This window comes from Dipodomys merriami, unplaced genomic scaffold, assembly GCF_024711535.1.
Source record: "Dipodomys merriami isolate MVZ:Mamm:240054 unplaced genomic scaffold, mDipMer1.0.p SCAF_102, whole genome shotgun sequence".
In the NCBI taxonomy this organism is placed as follows: Eukaryota; Metazoa; Chordata; class Mammalia; order Rodentia; family Heteromyidae; genus Dipodomys; species Dipodomys merriami.
Window position 1 is genome coordinate 3,878,458 of NW_027202294.1, and position 17,220 is coordinate 3,895,677.

The following is a 17,220-nucleotide window of genomic DNA, read 5'->3' on the forward strand; positions in this document are numbered from 1 at the left end:
TTTCATGTATAATACTGTTTTCTTACTTTTTTAATATTCTAAGTAATGTTATGAAGACTGGCACATAAACACATATAAAAAAATGTTTATCTCATCTCATCTTTCCAACATTGAATATTTTCAAGTCCTTTTTTTGTGGACATGGGGCTTGAACTCTGGGCCTGGGTGCTTTCCCTGAGCTTTTCAGCTCAAGACTAGCTCTACCACTTGAACCACAGAGCCATTTCTGGTTTTCTGGTGGTTAGTTGGAGATAAGAGTCTCATAGACTTTCCAGCCCGGGCTGTCTTTCAACAGAGATCCTCAGATCTCAGCTTCCTCAGTAGCTAGGATTACAGGTGTGAGCCACCAGCTCCCAACTAAATTGCAAGTAATTCAGGATTTTTTTTCTTTTGGTTGTGGGGCTTGTCAAGTCTTTGATTTTGATAAATTACATATCTTTCTTTTCTTTATTATTGAAGTTCAATGTTTGACAAGTGTTTGTGTGGCATCCATTTCTTCTTATATGAGTTCCTGTTCAGTCTAATTGTTCTTTTATTACTTTGGCATTTAGTTGTTTGTCAATCACATGAGCTCTTTATATGCAGAGGCTGTTGACCTTTTGCTCTCATGATTGGGACGATTTGTTCCGTTTGCTCATCTGGGGCCCCCTGACCAAAACACAATTTAAAATCCAAATCAGAATGCTAGTTTGACCATTGTCACTTGAGAGCTACAGTGTCCCCAAAGCCTCAGGAGGTGACATGAGCCCCACTTGAAAAGGAAAAGAAATCCCTGGTCAGAGAACTAAGAAAAAATACTTGGAAGCCGGGTAATGGTTGTTCACACCTGTAATACTAGCTACTCAGGAGGCTGAGATCTGAGGATCCTGGTTCAAAGCCAGCCTGGGCAAGAAAGTCTGTGAGACTCTTATCTCCAATTAACCACTAGAAAAACTGGAAGTGGTGCTGTGGCTTAAGTGGCAGAGTGCTCGCCTTGAGCTGACGAGCTCAGGGAAGCACCCAGAGTTTAAGCCCCACAACTGACAAAAAATAAAATAAACACTTGGGTCTAATTCTCAGTACCACAAAATAATAAATGAATGCATAAATAATCACACATTATTACTTACAGGTAGCTCTTTTCCATCAATGGAAGCACCTCTAAATTTTGTATACTAATAAAGGAGAACAGAACAATGGCTGAAATAGACACATCATTCAATCCTAAATTACGTCTTAGAAGAGTTCATGTCAACAGTGGTGACAAGTTTCCAAGAACATGGGTGAAGGAAAATTACAGTCTGGCATAGTTGCACATTAAAGTATTCCTCTGGGACAACAGTGTCACTTGGCCATGTACGATGTGGAATTAGAAGACCACAGTACTCCCAAGCTGGAGAACCCTGGCACCAAGAGAAATGGCAGTGAACCAGAGAATGATTACAGCATAGATTTGCACTCCTAACCCTGCTGAAAATAAACAATCCTCTGCCTGAAGTAGCAGTCTCAGGAACACTTGAGAAGAACTGAATTGAGAGATTAATTTGTAACACTTCTTGCCACTGATGTCTTATTTACTTAAGATGGACAAACAAAGCCTGCATTTTTTATTCTCTTCAGTGGAAAAATAGAAATGAAGTTTGAAAACTGCCATGATATTTTGTGCTCCATTTCATACAGGAATATGTATAGCTCTAAACTCCATTTCTCAAGTATACTGAGTATGTTCCCTTTTTAAGATAAAATATCAATTAAATTACAAATTATATTGTAAACAAATAATGATCACATGTGTATTTACAAATTCCAATTTGACACTGACTACATACTTTCTGATATTAATCCTTTTGCTTTTCCCATATTACTATACAATCTTATTTGTGTGCATATGTAAACTTTGGAAGTTTGAAAATACAAACAACCATGTAGTATACACTGTATGATCCATTCACCATTCTAAGCTTATCAGCAATTGAGATAGGTTGTAATCTTTTCTTCCTGAAATTTCTCCCCCTAACCCAGATCTTCTCTAGACTTCCAGAGCTTTCTATAAGGAAGCAGCCTGTCTTTGGAGAGGAATCATGACTTCTTTTGTTGTTGTTATTATTATTATTATTATTTGTCAGTTGTGGGACTTGAACTCTGAGCCTGGGCACTGCCCCTCACCTCTTTAGCTCAAAGTGAGCACTCTACCACTTGAGCCATAGCACCACTTCCGGTTTTCTGAGTGGTTTATTGGAGATAAGAGTCTCATGGAATTTCCTGCCCTGGCTGGCTTTGATGCTCAGATCTCAGCCTCCTGAGTAGCTAGGATTATAGGCGTGAGCCACCGGCACCCGGCTCTTTTGTTATTATTGTTTTGGCAGGCGTCCTTTGGCTTTCTCTGGTAGAAAAGGAATGCAAAGTCCAGAGTCTGGAAGAAGCAATGGCAGTTATAGAGAAAGAAAGAAAGTTGGCCTCAGAGGAAGAACCATCTTTATTTATAATTAAAGATATCCTCCAAAAGAAATCCTGAATCTTTTTCCTAGAGAAGTGTAATACACTGAATTCTCTTCCTCCTCCTCCTCCCTCTTCCTCCTTCCTCTTCCTCCTCCTCCTCGACTTCTTCTTCTTCTTCCTTCTTCTTCTTCTTCTTCTTCTTCTTCTTCTTCTTCTTCTTCTTCTTCTTCTTCTTCTTCTTCTTCTTCTTCTTCTTCTTCTTCTTCTTCTTCTTCTTCTTCTTCTTCTTCTTCTTCTTCTTCTTCTTCTTCTTCTTCTTCTTCTTCTTCTCTGGGTCTGGGACTTGAACTCTGGGCATGGGTATTGTTCCTGAGCTTCTTTTGCTCAAGGCTAGTATTCTATCACTTGGTTTTTATTAAGTACTTCATCGGACAAAAGAGTTTCTTGAGGGACTGGGAAGGTGGCTCAGTGGTAGAGTGCTTGCCTTGCATGCATGAGGCCCTGGGTTCAATTCCTCAGCACCACATAAGCAAAAGGAAAAAATCCGGAAGTGTCACTGTGGCTCAAGTGGTAGAGCGCTAGCCTTGAGCTGAAGAGCTGAGGGACAGCGCCCAGGCCCAGAGTTCAGGCCCCATGACCGGACCCCCCCCCCCCCAAAAAAAAAAAAAAAAAGAGTTTCTTGAGCTTTCCTGCCAGGTTTGGTTTTTAATCATAATCCTCAGATCTCAGCCTCTTAAATAGCTAGGATTGCAGGCAGGAGCCACCTCTGCCAGCTAATATACTGAATTCTAACACCCCCCCACCCAACTCCCTACTTCATATGGTGTTTGAAATTGAGACTTAGAGGTAATTAATTCCTGCAGGCAGAGCCCTTATGAATAACATTAGTGCCCTACGCATACCTTTTCCTTCCTCATTGAAGACAGAAAAGATGGCTGCCTGTCAACCAGGGGATAAGTGAAAGTCCTTACAGACTCAAACCTGCTGGTGGTCTACCCTCCAAAACCCTGGGAAGCACATTTGTGTTATAAAAGCTCCCCAACCTATAGTGCTTTGTTTTAACAGACACAATGGATTAGTAGCTGATCAGCTGAAGCAGATTAGGTGAATGAATAGCTCTCTGATCTGGCTAACAAAGGCCCAGAGAAGATAGTCAGGAAATCTGAGACATCAGCACATCTCAGATTTTATGCAGTAAGCCTAGGGCAGTAGGACCAGCTTCAGAAGTGTGTGTGTGTGTGTGTGTGTGTGTGTGTGTGTGTGTGTGTGTGTGTGTGTGTGTGTGTGTGTGTGTGTGTGTGTGTGTGTGTGTGTGTGTGTGTGTGTGTGTGTGTGTGTGTGTGTGTGTGTGTGTGTGTGTGTGTGTGTGTGTGTATGCATGACACAGTACCAGGTTTGGAATTAGGGTGTATAGCTAACTCTGGCTCAGCTTTCTTGCTCATGACTGATGGCTCTGCCACTTGAGCCATACCTCCACTCCTGCATTTTGCTGGCTAATTGGAGATGGAGATTTGTGATCCTCCAGGTTTCAGCCTCCTGAGTAGTTAGGATTATAGGCATGAGCCACTGGTACCTGGCTTCAGCTTCCAATTTCTGGGACCAACGCATAGTTCCACCAGCTGTTGTGACCATGACCAAGTTATTTATCTCTCCCATATATCACCTCTCTTTAAAATAAAGCAATGTCACTGGTGGCTCATCCCTGTAAATCCTAGTTACTCAGGAGACTGAGATCTGAGGATCATAGTTCGAAGCCAACCTGGGCAGGAAATACAAGAGACTCTGACCTCTACTAAACCACAAAAGCATCCCTAAATGGAAGTAGAACTGTGGCCCAAGTGGTAGAGCACTTGGCCTTGAATAAAAGCTCAAGGGGGCTGGAAATGTGGCTTAGTGGCAGAGTAACATGCATTAAGCCCTGGGTTTGATTCCTCACTACCACATAAACAGAACCAAAAGTGGCCCTGTGGCTCAAGGGGTAGAGCACTAGGCTTGAGCAAAAAGAAGCGTGGGGACAGTGCCCAGACCCTGAGTTCAAGCCCCAGGATTGGCACAAAAGAAAAAAAAAAAGCAATGAAGTACTCACTTCATGTTCACAGTGGTGGCCTGGAGAGATCCCTCACTATGGGCTTGCTATTTTTATTCCACATGCTAATCTTTGCCTGTTGTTGGGTGCAAACACTTGTCTGTGCTTCCAGTTTTATTATTTGTAGAAGATCCCCAAATTCCAACCAAAGGATCAGACTCTCCCAGGCCTCCGGCACAGGTTCTAAAGGTGAGTGCACCAGGATGAAGTTGCTCCCTGGCTTCTAATGGATGCCATCGCTGCAGAGCCTGCCCAATGACTGCGAGTTGTCTTCGTAAAGGCACGCTGTGAAACTGATCTGGCGGGCAGAACTCCGCCACTTTTGGTTAGCATCCCAGGGCTAGTGGGCGGGGCAGAACCCAAGTTACTCTTCGGGAGGGAAAGAAGCTGCATTCACCCTCCTAGTTAACCAGTGTCTGGGGGAGTGGGAAGACAGTGCAGTTGGCAATGATGTTCGCCTGCGAGGCTTCCTTACTGTTCCCTGGACAATTTTGCCCGTGTCCAGTCATTCACTGTGCGTCAGGGTGCAATTCCCGGACATTCACCCAACCTCTACTAGCAAACAAAGTCCTTTGCGTCTTCCTGAGAGAAACCTCTCGAGCGCCATCGAACCGGAGGATGAGTGGTAAGGTACACCGGCCCAAGGAAGAAAAGCCAAGAAGGAGAAAAGGAGGGGAGGGGAGCAAGGAGCTGGCGGCTGAGGGAACAGCAGATTGCTCCGAGCCAATGGCAACGGCAAGACGAGGTGGCACCAAATTCCCTTTGGCCAATGACAAGACAGAGTTTACAGGAGCCTTATTAGCATTTCCCCAGAGGCCAGGGCTGGAGCAGCGCGGTTTTGGTGTTTGCAGCATCCCGGCAGGGTGGCTCTTGTCTCAGTTTTCTGTCCCCTCCCATCTCCCGCCCTCACCTCCACGCGGGGCTGCCTGAGCCTTGTGCACTTTGTACCCTACTGGCAACGGATAAAAAGAGCCTGAGGAAATACGGGACGCGTCCACCCCTTACCAGCTCTACCCTTTAAAAATCTCAGCCCCGGGAGATCCGAGCACGGCAGAAGCACTCTGCACACCTCTCCGAGAAGGGTTCGGGGCGCAGCTCCGGCGATCGCCTGGTAGCCGCGGGCTCCGAGATCCCCCTTCCGTCTCGGCCTGGGAGCGCGATCCCCGCCGCGGAGAGCCAGGATGCCGGCGCACATGCTGCAAGAGGTGAGCTTCCAGAATCGCGGGGCCGCCGCGCCCGGACGCGGGCTGGGCGCTAGGCTGGCTGCTCGTGTGGGGAGAGAGTTCTAACCTCCGAGGTAACTTGGTCGTCTTCGCTCGCATTGTACGGCCCTCGCTCGGGGGAGGCGGCTGTACTTAGGCTGGTATCTCCCCAATTTTTGTTGAGCTTTGAAGTGAGAGACCCAGGCGTGAGGAACCTTTGTGCCTACGTGGGGAGGGGGGGTTCCTTTGTGTAATGCTAGGAGGGCGAGTTTTTCACCCTCCTAGCACCCCTTTATCTTGAGTTTTGCCAAAAATCTACTCCTAGTTTTCTGGAAATTTTCCGTGTTTTGTTTTGTTTGGTGTTTGCCAGTTCTGGGACTTGAACTCAAGCCGTGGGTGCTGTCCCTAAACTCTTTCCCCTCCCCTCCCCCCGCTTCTCAGGGCTAGCGCCACTGCTCCACTTCTGGCTTTTTGCTGGTTAATTGGGGATGAGAGTCTCACGGATTTCACTGACCAGGCTGGCTTCCAACTGTGATCCTCAGATCTCAGCTTCCCGAGCAGCTAGGATTACAAGTGTGAGCTACCAGCACCCAGCATTCTCCTGTTCCATTTCTAAATACACTGGGAGAATCTGTGGCTCTACTGCGTATCCTTCCCCCCGTGGCAGTACAGAAGGAAGTGCCCCCTTCTGCCTTCCTAATTCTGCACTCCTTTTCCTTACAGATCTCCAGCTCCTACACCACCACCACTACCATCACAGCGCCTCCATCTGGGGGCTTGAAGAATGGAAAACAAAACTTCGAAAAGACTCTCCGGGACTTGGGAGATGACATCCGCCCTGAAATGAAAGAGGACATACATGACCCCACCTACCAGGATGAGGTGGGCCCCCCACCGAAGCTTGAGTATGTGTGGAGAAACATCATCCTCATGGCTCTGCTGCACCTGGGAGCCCTCTATGGGCTCACCCTGGTTCCTGGCTGCAAGGCCTACACCTGGCTCTGGGGTAAGCAGCTCCCATCCTGAGCCAGTGCCCAGGTTTTTCCCTGCTCTTTAATGAGGTGTGGTCCCACACAGGGCAGTGTCCTCTATTTGACTAAGTTCTCTTGACAGGATTAAGGAAAGAGTTTAGTGGGATTATGATTCAGTTGTGGAGGTCCCTTCGCATGGGAACCCATGCCAGAGCTGGGGCTTCATAAGCTACATGGAGCCCAGTCAGATAACAGCAAGAGGACTGGATATAAAGAAGCATGCCTGTAGTCTCAAGAAAGAGGAGGAAGAGGAATATCAAGGCTACATAACTCGCTCAAGATCAATGTGGGGTACAAAGGGTCCTGTTTAGCCCAAGGGTGCAGATGTATGGCTCTACTAGCCCAAGTGGGCCTACAAATGGAAGTTTTCTGGAGCAGTTTCAAATATGGGCTCTTTTCCTGTCTTTTGGAAGGTAGTAGTGCAGAAGGGCTGATCTGAGAGTTCTGCTCCCTCCAGATTTGTCTTGGAAGTCTTCCAAGTACCAAGTGGGGACACTTGTCAGAATTAGGAAGGTGATGTTCCTTATGCTAGTTACGTGTTCCTCCCAGCATTCCTCTTCCTCTTGACGTGGCTATTTACAGTGCTTTCTGGGTCTTACTGACTCTAGAAGAGCCCTATGACAGGGCTGGGTACAAAACCCATCCAACCTACTTCTTAGGACAAAGTTATAGTATGTTGCTAAAAATAGTGTTGACAGTAACTGTCCTTCCACTGGGAAGTGGAAGGAGACGAGTTTAAGTGATTCGAGCCTTCCCTTTGATAAACTAAGTAAGGTGTGGGTAGAACAAATCTTCATCACATTAAGGGATCAAAAAGCCTGTGATAAGCCTGTGATGGGAGCTAGAAATGTGGCTTAGTGATAAGAGTGCTTGCCTAGCATACATGAGGCCGGGGGTTCCATTCCTCAGTACCACATTAACAGAAAAAGCCGGAAGCCACGATGACTCAAGTGGAAGAGTGCTATCCTTGAGCAAAAGAAGCTCAAGGACAGTGCCCAGCCCTGAGTTCAAACCTCAGGACTGGCAAAAAAACAAAAAAGCCTGTGATGGTGGCTCATACCTGTAATCCTATCTTCCAGCCCCAGAAGACAAATCCTAGAGACTCTTCTCTCTAGTTAACCATCAAAAGGTCCAAATTGAAGGTGTGGCTCAAGTGGTATAATGCCAGCCAGCCTTAGGATAAAAAAACAAAACAAAACGAACAAAAAACTAAGGGGCAGGGAGTAGTCCTGAGTTCAAATCCCAGAACCAACAAGGGAAAAAAAAATATGGGATCAACGGTGTTTTAGACGCCAATATACTAGAGCCAATTAAAATGTGAAACAAATGTGCGGTTTTTCCATGATTCTCAACTAAGAGCTTCTGCTTTACTTGAAGCAAAATTCCTTCCTTTCTCTGACTGCAGGACTGTGGCTCCGCTGTGCTCCATGTTTAGGTGCCACCAAATACTACATGTGGGAAGAAAACTTCACTCACCACATGGCCAAAGGCAGCAAATCACCTTGGGATTCAGTCCCAGCTCAGAGAAAATATAGCCAAAACTTTGCTGGGGCAGATGTGGACTCTGACTCCCCTGGTGATAGTAAAGAAAGAACAGGATAATGTGTAGGAGGAAGGGAAGGAGACTATTTGGAAACTTTTATCTTGGTTCAGCAGAACATAGGACAAATAGTTACAATGCATGGTATTGCTTATGGAACTAAAATCTGTAAGCACTGAGGAGCCATTGTTTCAAGCTGCTCCTAAAGTGAGACTTTGTATTTTTTTTTTTTTTTTTTTTTTTGGTTAACTTTCTGCAAAGGCCTGGGCTCCTGCCTCCTAGAGCTGCCAATCAGAAAGTAAAGTCTATTTGTAGTACCTTTTCCATCTTACATCTCAGGTTCTGGCAGCTACTATGCCTACAGGCATGTTGCAAGATAATACTCAGCTGTCAATGTTGAGCACCTCCCAACATTTGTTTAGAATTAGTATTGACTGGGCTAACAAAAGGACCAGGCAAAGGAGAGACAATAAGAACTGAGCACAAATCATGAGTAGTGGATAGTAGAGCTAGATCAGAAACTCCTTATTGACAGAAAAACCTAGCTTCTGTGGTTCTTTTTCTTTCTTTTTGTCAGTCATGGGGCTTGAACTCAGCCTAGGTGCGTCCCTTAGCTCTTCAGCTCAAAGGGAGTGCTCTACCACTTGGCACCACTTCCCATTTTCTGGTTTATTGGAGATAAGAGTCTCACAGAGTTTCCACCCCGGGCTGGCTTTGAACCGTGCTCTTCAGATCTCAGCCTCCTGAGTAGCTAGGATTATAGGCATGAGCCACCAGTGCCCGGCTGGTTCCAGTTTTTCTATTGTGACTCTGGACAGTATGGTATCAGGAGAGTGTGACATGTTTCCCCTGATGGAACTTGCCTCTGACTCCCCCTCTGTCTTCTCCTGCAGCATATCTTTGCTATGTATACAGTGCCCTGGGCATCACAGCAGGGGCTCATCGCCTGTGGAGCCACCGGACGTACAAAGCACGGCTGCCTCTGAGGCTCTTCCTCATCATTGCCAACACCATGGCATTCCAGGTGAGCAGCTGTCTCTTCTATGATGGATGGCATTGGCACCCAGAGAGGAGCCTCAGCAAAGCAACCTTTCCAGTTTCAAAGTATTGGTGTCATCAAGCCTGGGATACTTCATAGTCATTGAGAAGGGAAACAGTAAATAAGAATAGCTTACAAAGTATAGGGTTATTTGTGATCCCAAGGTCCCACTGTTACCATACAGTCTGTGGTCCTTTAACCTAATGGGACATAGCACATACACAAGGGGGTGACTGGTTTCCTGGATGGACAGTGGACATTAAACTCATGCTTTGAAGTAACTATTTGAGAATTTCTAAGATCTTAAGGATGGAAGGTGATGTGGGACAGACTCAGGAAGTCTACTGATAATAACAAATATTTGCATACCACTGGCTATGTCTTGGGCACTGTGCTAAGTGGTTGACATAGATTAACTCGTTAATCCTCACAACCATCTTAGGTGCTGTAATTAGCCCCCTTTTACAGATGAGGGAAACAAACCACTAAAAGGTTGGATGGACATCCCTATCCAATCTGAAGTTGCCTGTTTTGGCTAAGTCAACCATAGAATGGTATATAACATGCCAACAGGAATTGGGGATAAGGGACTGTCATGTTTGTCACATGAGGCTCAGCTTGGAGCAAGAGGAAAATAGTAAACCAACTTAAGTTCCCTGTTTCTTGTTACTATCTGAGGTTCTTAGCACATGTGTGTGATCATCTCTACTCTGGCTACTTGTTCCTTGAGGCCCATGGGGTCCTTGTGAGGCAGAGGGAAAGAAGAGACATTGGTACATTACTGAAATGCTAGACAGAATCCCAGACAAATACAGAGAGCCTTGATATTTGGTTGGCAAGCTACTACTTGTGAAGGCATTAGGATGGAACTTGCTGAACCTTTATCCATAGAACAGCATCCTAGGACCAAGATGATTTTGCTGCCTCATATTCTTTTTTTTTTGGGGGGGGGGTCCAGTCGTGGAGCCTGAACTCTGGGCCTGGGCGCTGTCCCTCAGCTCTTCAGCTCAAGGCTAGTGGTCTACCACTTGAGCCACAGCGCCACTTCCAGCTTTTTTCTTTTTGCTTATATGGTGCTGAAGAATTGAACCCAGGGCCTCAGGCATGTAAGGCAAGCGCTCTAACACTGAGGCACCTTCCCAGCCCCATGCCTAATATTCTTTTTGTCCAAGGACTGGGCACTCCATGAGGATCCTATCTCACATTCCTTGCTTGAAGCTTGTCTTGTTCTTTACTAATGATATTCCCTGAGTGCTGTGACTTTCTCCCTACCATATATATAACCAAGAATAGTAGTTCTATACCTGTGGTCTGGGACTAGAAGTTGACTTTCTACATAAGCATCAGGAACAAGTGCTCATGAGAGAGCAGGCCCCTAAACCTCCTTTGTAGCTTGAGACTTGAGGACTGTGAAGTTGGGCCCTCTCAGACATCTAGACACTCCAGTCCTCTCTAGTGGGCATCTCTAAGGTCTAGTTTTCCTTCTGTCCCATCCAGAATGACGTGTATGAATGGGCCCGAGATCACCGCGCCCACCACAAGTTCTCAGAAACTCATGCTGATCCTCACAATTCCCGTCGTGGCTTTTTCTTCTCTCACGTGGGTTGGCTGCTTGTGCGCAAACACCCAGCTGTCAAAGAGAAGGGTGGTTTGCTGGACCTGTCTGACCTCAAAGCTGAGAAACTGGTGATGTTCCAGAGGAGGTGAGTGAAGGACGATGGTCCTGGGAATGTGGGGTTTGGGCTCTACTTTCTCCTTAGAACTTATAAAATAATAGCTAAGTGGTATCTTTATTTGTAAGTTCAAAGCATTAAACAAAATTCAAATGTTTCTCCCTATATAAGCTATCTTATTAAAAGCAATTAAATGCCACAAATGTTTACCAACCTAGGATATTCATCATTGAAAAATGAATTCGGCCAGTCCTTGCCTTCAAGGAATTTTTAGCTTAGAGGGGGTTGGAGGGATAATGTAAAGACCCAACTAATCATGAAGCAAAGCAGTATTCTACTGCTTATATATACACCATGAGATGGGTTAATGGGAACCTAAAGGAGGGATTTATTTGCAAAGTAGCATCAGCAGCCACTCAGAAATAGAACCTGTTCCAAGTTTGGGTGAGCAGAGATGGGTAAAACAGTAAACTAAATCTTCAAACATGTTTCTGAACCATAGTCTTTCTGCTTGAGGCATGTGACAGGAGGAAGGACTGCAATAACAATCTGATGCCCTTCCTGTGGGGTCCCAGGCACAGACCTAGGATTAGTTCATTTGGCATAGGAGCCCACTAAAGGATTCTCCAGCACCATGTGTCACAGTCAGGTATACTCTAGAGAGATCACTATTAGGACAGGTATCCTTGAGCCAAAAGGTGAGAGGCAAGGACACAAGGAGCTAACAAGTTAGGCAATAAATGTACCCACTAGGGCTGGGAAGGTGGCTCAGTAGTATAGCGCTTGCCTTGCATGCATGAGGCCCTGAGTTCGATTCCTCAGCACCACATAAGCAGAAGGAAAAAAATAGCCAGAAGTGGTGCTGTGGCTCAAGTGGTAGAGTGCTAGCCTTGAGCTGAAGAGCTGAGGGACAGCGCCCAGGCCCAGAGTTCAGACACCACGACTGGACCCACCCCCAAAAAAGGGAATGTGCCCACTACCTTACTTACTTAACTGTAACCCCTCTGTACATCATCTTGACAATAAAATTAAAACAAAGAAAAGTAAATGTAGGTGATAAGTATCATTGAGCCAAAAGGTCAGAGGCAGGGATACAAGTTAGAAATACAAGGTAGCAGTGACAGGAATGAGAAGTAATTGGCTGCAAGGAATATCATTAACATCAAAGCTGAAGCTGTGACTGCTAACCAATTCCTCTGGAATGTGGATGGCCTGGTCTATATGAAAATGAAGAGAAGAACAAGGGCTTACATAAGGACAGAGACATATCTGGTAAAGGCTACCACATGCTTCCTTTTAACACATCTACACTGACTCATCTAAATAACTGCTCAAGAGACTGCATTCTCTCCTGCTGACTTTTGCCCCCAGTGAATGCATATTGTAGGGAAAAAGACAGCCCTGTCCAGTGAAACTGGACAATCCAGATAAGTGTGTGAGTCCTTTCCCCAATACTACGTGTGTGGTCTTTCATGTAGGTACTACAAGCCTGGTCTCCTGTTGATGTGCTTCATCCTGCCCACCCTGGTGCCCTGGTATTGTTGGGGTGAAACTTTCAAACACAGTTTGTTTGTTGGCACTTTCCTGCGTTATGCCATCGTGCTCAATGCCACCTGGCTGGTGAACAGTGCTGCCCACCTCTATGGATACCGCCCATATGACAAGAACATTGAGTCTCGAGAGAATATCTTGGTTTCACTGGGAGCTGTGGGTAAGTTGGCAGTGAAAAGCAAGACCACATCTACTTGTCTGCTGATAGGGTATTTGGCTAGAATCTAGAAGAACTGGAATGGGCTGGTTTTATAAGCATTGTGTAGCTCAGATTTTCTATAAGAAAAACTAAGTGGTGACATATTGGGAACCTTAGGAGAATCAAACAAGTATTGTGTAAAATGGAAAGGGTAAAAAAAATCATTCTACTTTACATTTTAAGTTGTGAAACAACTTAAGTTTCCAAATGTTCCCTCTAATGAGCCTCTTTGAATTTTCTTTCTCTAATCACCTCTGGTATGTATATAAACAGATTGGGGGCAGGCAATACATCTGACCTGTGTGCCTGGTGTTTCAAAGATAGTTATAACAGAAGTTTCTGCCCTGTGAAGTGATGTTGACTTCCCCACAAAATCAGTCCCGATTGTTTCTGCTTCTCCCTGTCCTTCCAAGTGAATATAGACTTTGACTAAGGCTTCAAGTTAGTTTGCACTGTGCAGACCTAGTGGCTTCTTTACATCAGTTGTCAGAACTTCGATTTTTTTCAGTGACACCTAAGCAACCACCCTGTTCACAGGTCTGTGCTCAGTCATTACATAACACTCATTTTCTTCCTATTAATATATTTTTTTTCTGCATAATCTCATCCAGATCACTTTTTTTTTGGGGGGGGGGTCCGGTCGTGGGGCCTGAACTCTGGGCCTGGGTGCTGTCCTTCAGCTCTTCAGCTCAAGGCTAGCGCTCTACCACTTGAGCCACAGCACCACTTCCAGCTTTTTTTTTTTCTCCTTATGTGGTGCTGAGGAATTGAACCCAGGGCCTCAAGCATGCAAGGCAAGCACTCTTCCACTGAGCCACCTTCCCAGCCCTCATCCAGGTCACTTTTTTGTTTTGTTTTGGTCAGTTGTAGGGCTTGAACTCAGGAATGAGCACTGTCCTTCAATTTTTTTCTGCTTAAGGCTAGTGCTGTATCACTTGGAGCCATAGTGCTACTTCTTGAAGTCATTTTTTTTTTTCCCCCAGTCCTGGGGCTTGAACTTAGGGTCTGGATACTGTCCCTGAGCTTTTTTTGTTCAAGGCTAGCATCTACCACTTGAGCCACAGAGCCATTTCTAGCTTTTTCTGGGTGCTGAGGAATCGAACCCAGGGCTTCAAGCATGCTTTACTACTATACCACATTCCCAGCTCCCCAAATCACATTTTTTAATGCCTTAAAGCTTTTTTCCCTCTATTTCTTTGACTTCCACAGCTTTTCTCACTCTTTTCAAGGACCTTCCTCCCTTTTGTATGTTCTTTATGTTTGAAATAAACCACCTTGCTATACAAATATGAGGATTAAAAAAAAATAGGAATAACCACATCTGCAAACCTGTTCTCCCCTCATGTTTTTTGCTCTTCTGTAGTTATTTCCAGACATTCTAATCTTTTGGCTTCTTAAATGACTTCTCCCACAGTCACATACTTACTCATTGTCTCTGTAACAAAGCTGACCTTCCTCTGGAGCATTCCTGGGGTGTCTTTGCTGCCTTAGTTGCTACCCATTGGCCTCCTGCTTGTCCTTGTCTATGTGTGCATATGTAATTCATTTGAAATCAGACACCTATAGGCCTGGTGAATGCTCACTCAGTCTGGCTGTGAAATGAAAGCCGTGGGGGAGTTAGCAGTACTTTTGTCAGAACTCTTGGCATTATTCCAACTGCTTTGCTCAGTTCAAGCATGCACAATTCAGGGTACAGAGGGAGGACCACCTCGAGAAACACCAGATGTCATTTTGTTATCAGGATCTCCTCTTGTTATTTATGTTGGTCCTACTCTGGATTTATAAGAATCATTACTAGTACTAGAATTTACTTAGGACATGCCGTCAAGAAACTAGAAAATGCTTTACCCCCCGCAGAAATTATGATGAATGCAGAATTTGTGTCCTTGTGTCTATCAAACTATCCAGCCTAATTCTATGAGTCTTATTTTGTCACTACCTCTCCTATCCCAGGGTTAAACCTGAGGGAATTCTAGCCCTTTTTTTTTTGTTGTTGTTAATAAGGAAGCAACTTTATTGAGAAGGTTCCTACACTGACCAGCCAGGGCCGCAGCACAGGCTCGGGAGCTGATACTGCGACCCCCAGCGGCCTTCTAGCCCTTTTTTACTTTTGGCCACTGCCCTCTTTTCCATTGGTATCTCTCAGCCTTACAGAGACTACCGTTTCAATGAGGAAGGTATGCTGCTTATTCAACTTCATAGAAAGTATAACCACAGTTCTTTAGAAACCCCTTCTTCCTACCTCATTCTCATCCAAACGCACATGAAAAGTATTTCCTAAAGCTCTGGTGTTTTTTAGTATAAAATCTTCCCAACACAATCAATTTATCTTTTATCCTCTGAGAGAAACTTACTCTGCAAAGCCATGTATAACCAGGACCCTTCAGTTCATTGCTTAAGATGCCTCTGAAAGAATCTTATTTACTTCAGTGTAGAAGACATTGGATTTGCCATGTACTCAGTAACAGCAGGTTTCTCTGAGGTCTGAGGTACTTACTAGACAAGAGGTATTATACAAAGATGGGAAAAAGCAATCCCCTAAGCTCCCTAATTTCTCTTTGCTTCTCTTCCAGGTGAGGGCTTCCACAATTACCACCACACCTTCCCCTATGATTACTCTGCCAGTGAGTACCGCTGGCACATCAACCTCACCACATTTTTCATCGACTGCATGGCTGCCCTTGGACTGGCTTATGATCGGAAGAAGGTATCCAAGGCTGCCGTCTTGGCCAGGATTAAAAGAACTGGAGATGGAAGCCATAAGAGTAGCTGAGTTCGGGATTGTCCAGGTTTCTATTCCAAAGCCAGCTGGGCAGTTTAATTAACTACTGAGTAATGTTACCAGGATATTAAAGATGACCTTAATCTGTTCTGGTACACTATTCTTTTTAAATGGAAAGTTTTGATAATTTTTTTGAGGTGATATGTATTTTAATTAGCTAGAGTTAACAATTCTACAACACATATACTTTCAGAAATGTTGTACCTGATAAAGGAATACAATTTTATTTGTGAATTTTTAAAAATGAATAAATTTGAACATGATAAAAAATATCAAAAGCCAACAAATTTCATATTATGATGCTGAGCTGATCTACTTACTAATTCCTTCTATTTGCAGTACATTTTGATTTATTTCTAACAACTTTCTTTCTTCATTGTCCTCTAAGCAAACTATGGTTCAATCATTAGTCTGTTTTCCTTCCAAAGCCTAGACAACTTTTGTGGTATCTAATATGTTGAACTTTGTCCCAGATAAGTCTTTCTTTGACTTTCTTCCTTCCTTTCTTTTTTCCTTTCTTTTCTCTTCTTTCCTTTTTGCCAGTCCTGGGGCTTGAACTCAGGGCCTGGGCACTGCCCCTGAGCTCCTTTTGTCCAAGGCTAGCACTCTACTACTTGAGTCACAGTGCCACTCGGGCTTTTTTTTTTTCTTTCTTTTCAGTCTTGGGGCTTGAGCTCAGGGCCTGAGCCTCTCTGTGCTCAAGGCTAGTACTCTACCACTTGAGCCACAATGCCACTTCCAGCTTTTTCTGTGTATGTGGTACTGAGGAATTGAACCCAGGGCTTCATGAATGCTAGACAAACACTTTACCACTAATCCCCAGGCACCACTTCTAAAGATGGTAGATAACAAGAGCTCATCCTTAGAGGGATGAAACTTTTGGGGTGATTAGACCCAGTTACCTACCTAGCAAAGAAATATCAAGCCCCTCTAAACAGCTGGTTTTCTTTTTCTCCATAAAGCTTAGTGAGAGTGAGAAAAAACAGCAAATCAATGATTTAAGATAAAAGGACAGCTTTTAGTTGGTAAACAATGACCTGCTCTTGATTTTTGATAATAGCAAGCAGATTTTTTTCTTGGATACAAGAAGTCTTCAGGTTGGGTGTGTCCACAATTGGACAATGCAGAAGTTCATAGAATTTTGAATATTCTGTGGGCTGTTTATTTAATTATCATCTTTCCTGCCTTTCATCCCTAGGCTACTAGTCTTCTCATAGTAATGGTATTTCTGTTTTTGTTTTTGTTTTGTTTTTTGTGAAAATACCGTACAGAGGGGTTACATGGGCAAGGTAATGAGTATATTTCTTATCAAGCATTGTTGCCTCCTTTATTTTCCCTTCCCATCACCCACTCCCCCCCCCCCATTTCTATATTTCTACACCAAAAAGAGAGGAAGGGATTTCAGCAGGTGACGGCAAATATAAAAAAACAAAAACCAAAACCACGGGTAGACATAAAGTCTTCACTTGGAACCTGAAAATATTTCACTTTAGAGTATAGTGAGTAGGTAACTCAGCCTGTTCTTCCTATTGCTTGGCAGGAGATGGGGAAGTTGAAAGGCCATTCCTAAGAAGTAAATTTCCAAATGAAGGGCTCTGAGGACACATTGCATATCAGCTCCATTCATTAATCTTTAATTTTTCCTTAGATTGATTAAAAATGATTCTTCCCCGACAGTGTCATTCCTTTTCCTTCATGA

The 17,220-nt window shown here is 44.4% G+C and overlaps 1 protein-coding gene across 1 annotated transcript; it reads left to right on the plus strand.

The window, feature by feature from the left end:
- The first annotated feature begins 5,349 nt into the window (after nucleotides 1–5,349).
- On the plus strand, nucleotides 5,350–15,786 carry LOC138808957 (acyl-CoA desaturase 1). Its single transcript, XM_069995320.1, has 6 exons — nucleotides 5,350–5,709; nucleotides 6,430–6,712; nucleotides 9,171–9,301; nucleotides 10,814–11,019; nucleotides 12,468–12,700; nucleotides 15,313–15,786. Exons 1-6 carry the CDS (start codon nucleotides 5,686–5,688, stop codon nucleotides 15,510–15,512), a joined length of 1,077 nt encoding a protein of 358 aa, XP_069851421.1. The 5' UTR covers nucleotides 5,350–5,685; the 3' UTR covers nucleotides 15,513–15,786.
- Nucleotides 15,787–17,220: the final 1,434 nt, after the last annotated feature.

Excerpts from the sequence above, each read along its gene's own strand:
- LOC138808957 (XM_069995320.1), top strand. The coding sequence starts at position 5,686 with ATGCCGGCGCACATGCTGCAAGAG. Across the intron at positions 9,302-10,813 it reads CCAACACCATGGCATTCCAG|AATGACGTGTATGAATGGGC; the intron begins GTGAGCAGCTGT and ends TGTCCCATCCAG. Across the intron at positions 12,701-15,312 it reads GGTTTCACTGGGAGCTGTGG|GTGAGGGCTTCCACAATTAC; the intron begins GTAAGTTGGCAG and ends CTTCTCTTCCAG.